This window comes from Lepidothrix coronata, unplaced genomic scaffold (genome assembly GCF_001604755.1).
Source record: "Lepidothrix coronata isolate B3197 unplaced genomic scaffold, Lepidothrix_coronata-1.0 Scaffold59, whole genome shotgun sequence".
Taxonomy (NCBI): Eukaryota; Metazoa; Chordata; class Aves; order Passeriformes; family Pipridae; genus Lepidothrix; species Lepidothrix coronata.
Window position 1 is genome coordinate 3,000,829 of NW_016690239.1, and position 11,703 is coordinate 3,012,531.

The following is an 11,703-nucleotide window of genomic DNA, read 5'->3' on the forward strand; positions in this document are numbered from 1 at the left end:
TACAGAAACTAAAACCAAGTGAAGATGTTATTCGCTCATTGAATCTGTTGTGAAATATGTGCATTTTTGTCTTAGTTTTAGGAATGCTTAAATCATTACACCAACTTCAGGTTGAAAATAGGCGGTTGGAAGAACAGATAAAGAATCTGACCGCTAAGAAGGAACGGCTTCAGCTTCTCAATGCACAGCTCTCGGTGCCCTTTCCAACAATAACTTCAAATCCCAGCCCCTCTCATCAAGTACATGCCTTTCCAGTCCAAGCACGTAAGTAGAGGAGATTATTAAAGTGTCAAAGTCATTTGATCGTGTATTTATATGAAATATCTGTTTCATCCACACATGCCATCGATGGGAGATGCATATACATGTAGGATGAATATAGACCAAGTATTTGCTGATGTGTTTAAATGTTTAAAAGTCAATTGGTTTATTTATCTGAACCATTACTACTTGTTTCAGTGCAGTTTCTCTTTTACTTCAGTCTGGAGCACATCTGTTTGAATCAGTTGATTCACCAATTACTTAGTTAATATTTTACTATTCAGCAGCGATTTTAAGGTTGACTTTACATTTTCTATGTTTACCTTTGACATTATTTTGAAATAATTATTTCGAATCTTTTTACATGTTACAGAAATGTAACCACTGTGTGTTTTTTGAAATAATTACTTTAGCACCTAGTACTGATTCCTTGAACAGCAGTAAAAGCCCTCATCTGGGAAACAGTTTTTTACCGGACAATTCTCTTCCAGTATTAAATCAGGTAATTTTTATTTCTTTCTTCTGAACTTCTTACAAGTACTCATCCTAGTCCTTGCATTGTGCTGTTAGGTAAAATTTTAAGCAGCTGAGGGAGTTTTGTTGTTTGTTTTGACACCAGGAGATAACCTCCAGCGGACAAAGCACCAGCAGTTCATCAGCGCTTTCCACTCCACCACCTGCTGGGCAGAGTCCGGCCCAGCAAGGCTCGGGAGTCACCGGAGTTCAGCAGGTCAATGGTGTGACAGTGGGGGCACTGGCTAGTGGTATGCAGACTGTAACCTCCACCATTCCTGCAGTGCCTGGTGTGGGTGGAATAATTGGAGCACTGCCAGCCAGCCAGCTGGCAATCAATGGAATTGTAGGGGCTTTAAATGGGGTAATTCAGACCCCAGCAACAATATCACAGAACCCTTCTCTCACTCATGCAACTGTGCCACCCAATGCAACTCATCCTCTGCCAACCACACTAAATAACAGGTAAGAATTTGCTGATTTTACGTTTTTCTTGATAGTTCCTTCTGTTGTTCACGTTACATGTGTTTTTCATCTTACTCTGTAGGTAGTTTCTTCCTTAGCCTGTAATTGTTCTGCTCCTGATCTGCGAATGAAAGTGAGGATTTAATGGAAGCACAAACAGTTTTCTCTTTAGCTTTTGGGAATTTTGTGTCCGTTTATTCCCATTTTTTTAATCAAGTCACATTCCCAAACAAATGTAATTATGTAAATGTTCTTCAGCTCATTTTTTTAGTTCAGAAAACAATAGTCTTTATCCTGACAATTGTTCTTCCAGGATTAAAGGAGCACTGGAAAAGCTACCATTTGTTGCAGTAAGAACGGGGGAGGGGGAAAAGGAGAAGAAGAGTATGTGGTCGTGTAATTCAAGATGTAATAGGCATAACTAACCAGAGTTGTAATACAGTTGCGTGGTGTTTTCAGTTGCCTGCACTGACTCCAAACCCAACAAAATTAGTTTTTCAAGTGGTGTGAAGGATTTCTAAATGCATAAAAAGATTCATGTGTGAGTATTCATAACAGCCCCTCACCAAAACCAGGTACCCTCAGTAGCATGAACTGCTGCTGCTTGAGCTGCAAGGCAAATGGGTAACAAAAGGAGACAGCTGCTTTCCAGGAGGGGGAATGGACTTCTTGGTCTGGAAGTATTTTGGGATAGAGCAGAGCCTGGGCCAACTCATTCTGCCTGCTGCCCTTCCCCCCACCCCTTGTATTGTCCTTTGCTTAGGAAGGAGAAATACAGGTTCTATGTAGAAAGAAATGCCTGCAAATAGGGAGTGGATTACTTGTCGTTAAGTAGTTTATTTTTGGAGATTATGATGGATTAGCCACCAAAAAAAGGCATATGTGATTGAAATGATGCAAAAGATCCCTAGTTTTTCCGCTTCTTTTTTCAGTTTCTTTCCTTGCTGTTGGGTTGGCAGCTCCTGAATATTCATGTACCATATAATTGTGTGGTATTGCTTCAGTAGGCTCATAAAATCTGATACTTTCAAGTGTATCCCGTTGTTTGGATGTGTTATATTTTTACTGAGGAGCCTATATTTTTCATAGTTTATATCATATATGAACATGAGGTTCCATAGGTTAAACAAAAGACATTTTGTTAATGAACAGCTGTCTTCTTTCTTGAGTATCAGAGGTTTGTGAAAAACAGAATTTTTGCATTACTCTCCCCAAAAGTGTGAGGAGAGAGAAATACTAGACAAAATCAATAATATTAACCAGTTGCATAATGCTTTCCACTTTCACTACTGCCAGAATATATTGGTTATGCTAAATACCAGACATGCCACTGTTTTCTCAAATGATTTCATACACTGATGATTTACTTCCAATTTTTTATATTGCAGAAGTTCTCTTGTTTCTTTTTTAATATCCATCTTAACCAATTTAAGTCTTCAATGTGTAGCCTAGTAGTAGAATGCTCCAATTCATGCAAAATACTGCAACTAGTATCCTCTTCATAAGCTCTCATTCTGACTTTTAGTAGAGTCTGGAATACTCCCAATGATTTCCTATTTTCTGCTACAAGCTTATGATGTACAACTCTGCCAGCACTTCCACTTCTCTGTTTCTGTTCTTGCATGATCTCTTTCTGCACCACGCCCTCAATAATACTAATTTAAAATTAACGTTTATATTAAATTTAAAAGTGCGCTTTTTACACAATTCTCTCCTTTATTGAGCTCACCCAGATTATTTCCCGGGCCCTCTTCCTTTTGAGGTGTTTCACAATTAGCCCCATTTTCTCTGAGTTTTCTGGTTTTATATTTAGAAGAAAAAAGTTCAGGCTGAGCAAGCACTAATGGTAACTAATGCTAAAATAATTTTGGTATGACATGTACATTCCTCATTCCTGTTTCTTCCATTACAAATGCTTCAGTGAAAAATATGAAAAAACTTTTCTGTTACTAAGGAACTAAGTTGCGAAGAGGCTCTGGGATGACTTTCAAGGAAGGGAAAAAAAAATACCAAAAAAATTTTCCAGTGGTTGAAATCTTTGGTTCTGGAACTCTGTGGGACACCTGTCACTCTTGAGTTTGATGCTGCTTCAGTGGCAACTAGTTGACTATTTCTTTAATGTTAAATTCCCCACGATATCACTGCCCTGGTGGGAAGGTTAAATAGGCACAGGCAGGCACAAAGGTTTGGTGCCATGGCCTTGTGAGCTCTCTGAGCCTGGTTAGATGGTGTGGTAGTGGTCAAGTTTGGAGGGGGTTTAAATCAGTATGGGCAAGATGTTGGAAAGCCACATGACAGCTCAGCCTTACTCTCTAACTTTCGGGTATAGGTCTGTAATTAAAGGACTTGCCAGATGTTCCTGTAAGTTGCTTCTTACAGTAACTTCACAAGCTTCAGAATCTGTTCCAACAGTTTCATGTAGAAAAATAGCCAGTGTTTACCAATGCACAAACACTCCTTTATGCATGTTGTCCTTACTCATGTGAACTCTTAACTGTGGGACACCAGGAGGTGAAAAAACACTGATTTGCACACTGCTGCTGGAGAGTTTCAAGTTGTAGGTAAAAGAGCCCACATTCATTCACCAGAGAAAAATACTTGATCCTTTTCTGGGAAAAAGATGGCTTAATGCAGATTGCTAACAACTGGAAGATTAAGTGATTTGAGGAAAGAGATAGGATTGTTTCTTTACATTCTCGCAATCAGAGAAGACTAGGATGGAGAGTTTCAGACTGATTATGTGCCTTTTAATGAGAATCTAAAAAGGATTAAATTTACATTCCAAGTTGATCTGGTTTAGAGAAAGCTCTTACGGTGAAATCCAGTGAACCATCTCTTCTGGGAAGCTTGGGAGCTGCACCGTTTTGTCTTCTGCGGTTCGGTTTAGTTTCCAAACACTGATCTCAGCTGCTGACTGAGGGTATTTTCTTTCAAGTGCCAATGCAGAGCAAGAGAGGCAGGCAGAGCGATTAAAGAGAAAGGAGAACAACAGAAAAAAGCAGTGCAAAGGTAAAACATGGTCTGAGAAAAAAAATGGGATAAAAGAATGAAAAAAAAACAACTGAGAAGATTCATTCCCTTATAGAAAAATACAGAAAAAGTGAGGTAAAAAGAGAAGAAGGAAACAGTGATAATTTTAGTCAGAATACTGTGGGAAATAGTGTCAAAGGCTTTACCTAAGCCCTGGTAGACACATCCACAGCCCATCCTTTATACATCAAGCAGGTCACTCTGTCACAGAAGGAGATCAGGTTGGTCAAGCAGGACCTGCCGTTCACAAACCCAAGCTGGCTGGGCCTGATCCCCTGATTGTCCTGCACGTGCTGTGTGGTGGCACTTAAGGGGATCTGCTCCATGACCTTCCCTGGCACCGAGGTCAGGCTGACAGGCCTGTGGTTCCCAGGTCTTCCTTCCAGCCCTTCCTGTAGATGAGCATCACATTTTTCAGCCTCCAGTCAACTGGGAACCCCCCCATGTCATCCAGGGCTGCTGGTAAATAGTTGAAAGTGTCTCTGTGAGCACTTCCACCAGCTTCCTCACTACCCTTGGGTGGATCCCATCCTGCTTCATAGCCTTCTCATTGGAAGAGGTTTCCCATTCCCTACAGGAAATAAAGTGCAGCCCACTAGGTGTTTCCCAGGCTGAGGCCATCAAATGAAGTATGAAACAAAGTTCATACGTGGCTTGTCCTGTCCCAGCAGGAGAGAATGGTGATGCTTTGGGCATTTTCATATTGGCTGGTTAATACAAAGTCAGATTACACTGGAGTTGGGCTACAGTCTGCTGGCTACTGTAAAAATGCAAGATAAATATTATGTGCTGGGGAGCTAAATGATTGTAGCCTAGTGCTGTGGATTTGTGGCTGATTTAAGTTAATAATTCCTTATTACCAATCACAACAAGCAATCCTGTCATCCTCTTGATCATCCTACTGCACACTTTCTTGCTGGTACAAGCACTTGTGCATCACACAGTGACTTCATCTACATTAATAGGTAATATTTTAGTGTGTTTTGTATTGGCTTAAGTTTCACCTCAGTTCCCTTGAGGTGCAGCTCATTGTGCAAGAGCCACTATGAGGGGAGAGGACAGAAGTGTACAGCTGAAAGGGACATACCTTATGTTTCAATAGCAAGATAAACCTACCATGAAACTACACCTTAATATTTTAATGGGTGTTTTAAACTAGTAGAAGCTAACGCTGGTACTGAAAGAGTGAATCCAGCTGTCTTTCTAGTCCTGTGTTCCCGACACACCCTTGTTCATGCTGTTGGTCTTGCAGTCAGCTGGCATAGCTGAAGAAACCCTTTATTTCCAGACTAGTTGTCAGCTGGATCTATGCCCTGCCTGGTTTCCTAAGTATCTGCAGCAAATTATATGCAGGCATGAAAATAGAGACTGGGAGTGAAGTAGTTGGCAAATGCAGAGGCAGCATCCACAGACTGAAGGTGCTTGCTAAATTACAGACAAGGCTGGGAAGAGTGGAAGATTTGAATGTCACAAAGGATGGGAATTAGAAGGAAACCAAGGCAAAGTAAATGCTTGGTAACTAAATGTTAAAGATTGGCAAGAGCTGTCTTGTAATATAAAATCTGGACTTTCTTCATAAAGTATTTGGAAAAAATGTAGAACTGGTAATTATTTTCTGAGTTTCAAATAATGTGCATGGAGTAGACGTACGTTACAGGCAAGATGTTGCTGTTGCTCAGCATAAATGAGACTTGGGGGTGATAAGGTGTAGGCATGTGTCAAAATGCAACTGGACAGACAGACAATTTAATGTTTACCATATGCAATCAGAATGCTAAATAGGGACTCTCTGTTTGTGTACATCTTTGCTTTAATGGAAAGTTGAAGTAAAAAGTTCCCATACTTTCATATAAACTACAGTATTACCCTGTCAAACCCTACAGTGCCTCGGGACTAGGATTGCTTTCTGACCAACAGAGACAACTTTTACTCCATCAACAGCACCAGCAATTTCAGCAATTACTAAGTACCCAGCAACTCACATCAGTAAGTTTTCCAGTTAATCATGATTTATTGCTCTGTTGTATTCTAAGGCATGGAAAAACTCTTCAGCCTAATAGACATACTAGAAATGTGTTTAACTTGATATTAAAGGCTTTGATAATATTTTAGTCTTTCAGTTGCTTCAACCTTTTTGATGATAGTCATGTTAAATGACAGGATGTTATTGGGCTGTGTGTATGGCTAGAAGAATCATTTGCTAGTGCCTTCAGTTTCATTTTGTCCTATGTGGACATGGAGGCTTGTCTCAGCATCAGCTGTGGGTAGCAGAGTTTGGGAACGTGTATGGATTCTTAACAATATCCTGGGAACTATTCTCTGATTCCACTAGAACACTAGCAAAAGATTTTTGGATATCATTTCGTGAGCTGTCTTTGCTCTGTTTGCAGTATTCATATAGGCCAGTAGGTAACTGGTTTGACTATTTGTATTGTTAATTGGGTAGTTTTAGCACATGGTATGTTTGTTCTGACAGGCCTGATGAAGCCAGCAGGCTTAGCTGAGCTTCTGCTGAGCTACTGATTTCAGGAAATCTTAGAGGATTCTTCCCTTTCCCCCAGTCTCATGGAACTTCATTAGTGTAACCTAAATTAGCTGGGATTAGGTTAAGGGTTGCCCTGACTGAAGATCTGGATAAGCAGAAACCCAGGGAGGAGCTATTTTTCAGTAATTAATTATTGATTTTTTTTTTCCTTCCTCCTCCCTCTCCTCATATTACTCAAGGAACATCAGGCCCTTTTGTATCAATTAGTACAGCAGCAACATCACCATCACCATCACCAACACCATCAATCTGAAGTACAGCAATTGCAGATTACTGGAGGAGCACAGATACCCATAAACAACTTACTCTCAGGCACACAGGCCTCACCACTTAATGCAGCTGCTACCAACCCATTCCTTACAATTCATGGAGATAACGCAGCTCAGAAGGTGACAGTAAGTATCCTTCTCACCTCACTTTCAATGCAGTACCTCCAGGAGGTAACCAAAAGAAGCAGGTTATGTGCCTGTTTTCACAAACCAAGGATGGTGGATTTTTTTCTTCATTTATTTTTTCTTGAGCCATGGGCTGCACTTAATGAGGCTCAGAACTCTGTGAACTTGTAGTCACTCCGAACCTGTCTGCTGCACACTCTTGCTTCTCTGGATCAAGACACCAATCCAGTGACCCTTGCCTTCCCCTTGTAGTTACAACTGCAGCCCTAGTCCTCCTCACCCCATCTTCCCCAGTTTGTCCACTGTTTTGTGGATCATTCCTTTTATCCCCTTACTTGGCGAGTTTGCCCTGGCCAGGCCTCAGGCACTGTGGAGCTGCAGAGATTAGGTGATGACTTGAGAGTTGAGGAGCCCTTAGCTGGGAAGGTGGAATGTGTGTTAGGAATGGGCTGTGTGCATCTTGGCTCTGGCCTGGGAAAACGAGGCTGTACACTGGGAAGCTGAGCGGCTCTTTTCCTTGATAGAGTAATAAAGCCTTTCCTAGACAGAAGAAGAAACAAGACACATTCTTTTCTGGCGAAGATATTCCATTATCTTGAGTATTTGCCCATAACCTCCATCCCCAGGATGGGAATTCGTTCTTCAAGAAGTCAGAAAATAGAATTCATTCTCTAAGGATCATACAATTAAGATAAGAGACGATGAAGGGAACTTGGAAAAACAAAGTATGTATAGATGAATAGAGCAGGAAGACATAAAGTTCCAGTATTCCTTGGAGAAGACATCAAGTGGCAGTGGTAGAGGAAAAAAGGGAGCTTGTATGCAAAAGCATATAGGGAGAGTTTGGGCTACATATCAGTCCCCTCTCTGCTCCCCACTCCCAAAGCCTCCAGCTACTTCAGGAGCACTGTAGTGCCCAGTGTAGTCTGGGCTTCTTTGGTACTTCCCAAGTAGTAGGTGAGACACAAAACATAAATGTTAAATTTTCAAGACAATTTTTCCTATAAACAGCTCCCTTCCACTCAGCTATGTGAGCATTTATTTTATTGAGCTTTGAGCAGTGTCCCTGTCACGTTCGGTTTGGTTTGGTTGTGGTGCTGCAGCTGAACCGCGAACGGCAGCGCCGTGGTCGGGTCCCTTCTCCCAGTCACTGCCAGAGCAAAAGTGCTCTGTCACAGGGGTTGGCTCCACGCCTGGCCTTCATTTAGAAGTGTTCACAGTTTGCTCTGGCATGTTTAAAATTTATCTCCCCTCATTTTCCAAAAATTAGCAGTGAATGGAATTGAGACCCTCTATTTGGTTTGCATCCAAACAAACTATTCCATGTGACTTTATTTTGAATCTTTTTGACATGGCCATTACTGGGTCTGTACAATGTGGCATATTTTTACAAATATGCTATTACAGTTCTAGTTTATGTTCCTGTAGCAGTGAGCTGTACATAATTCCAACAATTCAAACAAAAACCTTAGAAACAAATTTATTTTAAATAGCTTATATATATTTTTTAAGGTTAGAGTTGAGGCAGGTTGCATCGGATTGTTGAACTGTTTTTTAACAAATTCTGTATTTGCCAAAGTTTGAACGTTTTAATCTCATTTGCAGTTGGAACTGGTTTTCAGGTATTTCTGAATGCTCAGTGAGTGAGATGAGGTTTTTGCTTGGTCCTGTTCAATACCTGCAGGAAAATCTTTGCAGCAATATATGGAAGAAACATAACTGTGACAGGGCAAGACAGAAATTGTATTTCTGTTCTGATGGGGAAGTGTAGATTTCAGGCCTCTAGGTGGGCAAAATGCAGTAGAGGTCACCTGGTATTTGCCTGGACCATCCTGTGGTTCTGGAGAGACCCATGGCCAGGAACAGCCAGTCTCGTGAGAATGAAAGTAGAAGCAAAACTGATGTTTTCTAATGCTGGCTGTGGTGACCTTAGCATTCTTTGCTTCAGTGCAGGACTACTCCTTTAATTATTCTTTCCTTTCCTATTTGTTATTCTGTAGTACATGTTTATTCTTTACAAATGCAAAAGTTACTATGTATATGGCTGTAGTGAATGAACCTCATCTGTTTTGTCACTTTTATGAATTTAATTTTATTCAGCTCTGTATGTTATAATCTGATTTGTAGAAGTATTTTCTCTTACACAGAGGCTCAATGATAAAACTGGACCAGTTGCGTCAGAGAAGAGTTGACATTTGAATGACACTCGAGACCTGCACGTCCTGCTGTTATAGCACTTCACCTGGCTGCAAACCACGGCTGTCCTTTCTGTAGACTGAAAAAATGCAACAAGGAACTCTTACTGCACGGCAAGAGGTTAATAATTTTCGTACGGATATTTTTGGTAGGCTTTCACTTGCTTTCTTGTTGCACTAAAATGGATGTACTTTTTAATGTTTCAGACTGTGAAGTAGATAAAACTCTGCCAATCATAATTATTTTGTCAATATGATGGTACTAAGTACAAATTCAACCACAGAAGAACATATACTTGACTCTTCAGTCCTAATCTTGCGAATTTAAAGGCTACAAACTGTCTGCAGTCACGCATTGCTTTGGTTTCAGAGCAGTAATTTAACAGCCCCAGCCCATCTGATCTGCTGCTGCGGTTGCAATAGATCCTTTTAGACTGAGCTTCTAATGGCAGCCGGGACTTGCTGTTTGTCCTTTCTTTTTTACACACCTGTTTTGAAACCTGACTCATAAGGGAATTGACTTTGAACTTTTTACTCCTTTAAATTCCTATTGTTATATAGTGGGAGTTTTTCTTGAGTATGTTACAGTATGGAATCCAAAGTTTAATAATTTTGGTGTAGGTTTTAGAGTTCTGAGGTTTTTAAAGGAACCAGTTTGGTTCCAGTGACAAAGTTTTCTTACCAGATGAGAAGGCCACACGGGAAGAAGTTCGTGTAGTGTTTGGCCTAAACCAAGTGCCTGTTGCTACCTCCACTTTGTTGAAATGGCTGCAAACAGCTGATCATGCACTAGATGTGTCCTTGTTAGCAGCGGGAATACTCTGTCTTGCACCAGCAGCCATGTTCTGCCTTTCCTAGAGGTGTTTATACCACTGTAGAGAGCTCAGGCAGATTGTTACCTGGGTCACTTTCACTAATAAATTACCAAAAAAGTGAGTTAATATTTCCCACTAAAATTTACCAGTGGTTGAAACGGGTGAACTTGCATTACAACACTTCTGGCAGTTGCTGATTTCATGGCGTGAGTCTATGCAGTGAAGGACAGTTCATATGGGGGTAATGACCACTAATCAATATAAAGGTGGGAATTATTAGAGGAAAAGACCCAGCTGTAATTAGACCTCCACTGTGTACTTATTTGGAAGAACATGTTAATTCTGCAATATGTTTCTTAGTTAAACATTGCACAGTTCTTACCTCATTTCTGTAAATAAAGTTTTGTGAATCTGTTTTGTATTGTGAAGAATTCATAAGAAAACATTGATATTTTGATTTGTAATATTTCTAATTAGTAGATTTAATTGAAAAAGTAAAAATAATTTATTTTTATATGTTCTGGGGAATTTTTTAAAAATGTCACAAATCACTTTTGTAGATACTTTACAAAAGTAAACCAGTGGTTTATTTTACTTACTCGCCCCACTGGTGGATATTCTGTAACAATTTGTACAAAAGGTAAGATGGAAATGTGCTGTTATTTTGACTAGATGTAAAATTCCAAGTGTATGAAAAGATACGTACAAAGCTTTTGTTAATAAACTTTAATAATGTTTATCATTGTATGTGGTTTGCGTGAATGTGAATCTTGTAGAAGAACAGAGTGTTTCTATTAACATCACAAGAAAGGAAGAATTTCAATTGCACGTGGCCACTAAATTTTATTACAACAAGTTTTTAAAAATGTTGCTCATGTAAATTTTTGCTTTCAAGAGACACTGGTGCAGCTGCAAAACTGTCCAGGGATGGTTCTGCTTACAGGACAGAAATGCCCAGTTGCAGCCCTGGGTCTGATGTCAGTTTTTTGCTTCCACCCTTCAAAGAGAAATGACTGGAATTGCAGTGGCTCTTGTCCAATGGGCCCAGTTTGTTTTGAAGTGACTCAGTGAGAGCTCCGTGGGGATGGGATGGGTTCTTTGTCTGCACTGTGCTGGGGCTCAGGTGATGGAGGCCAAGGTTGTTGCTGTAACCTTTGCACTGTACTTTCTATAAAAGCAGCTCAGTGTTTTTTTCCATGAATTTTGCTTACTGTCCACAGAAGGGACACCTGGTCTTTAATTTCCCAGGCAGCAAAGAGAATTTGACCCTTCCCATACTGTCATTTGAAGATAAAATGTGAGGCTGGTTGCAGTCCAGGTTTTGGCAGACAAGAGATACATTATGGCTTCCTCACAATTTTTAGCCCCTTGCTAATGAGGGGGAGCCTCAGGCTGAGAGCAGCTTCTGGGACAAGCAGCAGGAAGATGGTGTTGCCATAGGCCTGTGCCATTTGTATGTTGTTCCATCTGCTCAAGTTCTGAGT

General features: G+C 40.4%; 1 protein-coding gene across 7 annotated transcripts in view; it reads left to right on the plus strand.

Moving 5' to 3' along the window:
* Positions 1-10,966, plus strand: part of MLLT10 (myeloid/lymphoid or mixed-lineage leukemia; translocated to, 10) — a 123,189-nt gene extending 112,223 nt beyond the window's left edge. For 4 of the 7 annotated variants that reach the window (XM_017817132.1, XM_017817129.1, XM_017817134.1 and 1 more), the window contains 6 exons: positions 76-264; positions 675-763; positions 881-1,239; positions 6,153-6,255; positions 6,994-7,209; positions 9,340-10,966. In XM_017817132.1, the coding sequence (XP_017672621.1) occupies positions 76-264; positions 675-763; positions 881-1,239; positions 6,153-6,255; positions 6,994-7,209; positions 9,340-9,408 (1,025 nt within the window). In that variant the 3' untranslated portion in view covers positions 9,409-10,966. The remainder of the gene's footprint in view (positions 1-75; positions 265-674; positions 764-880; positions 1,240-6,152; positions 6,256-6,993; positions 7,210-9,339) is intronic. The other 3 variants (XM_017817133.1, XM_017817137.1, XM_017817136.1) reach the window with 2 other exon arrangements.
* Positions 10,967-11,703: the final 737 nt, after the last annotated feature.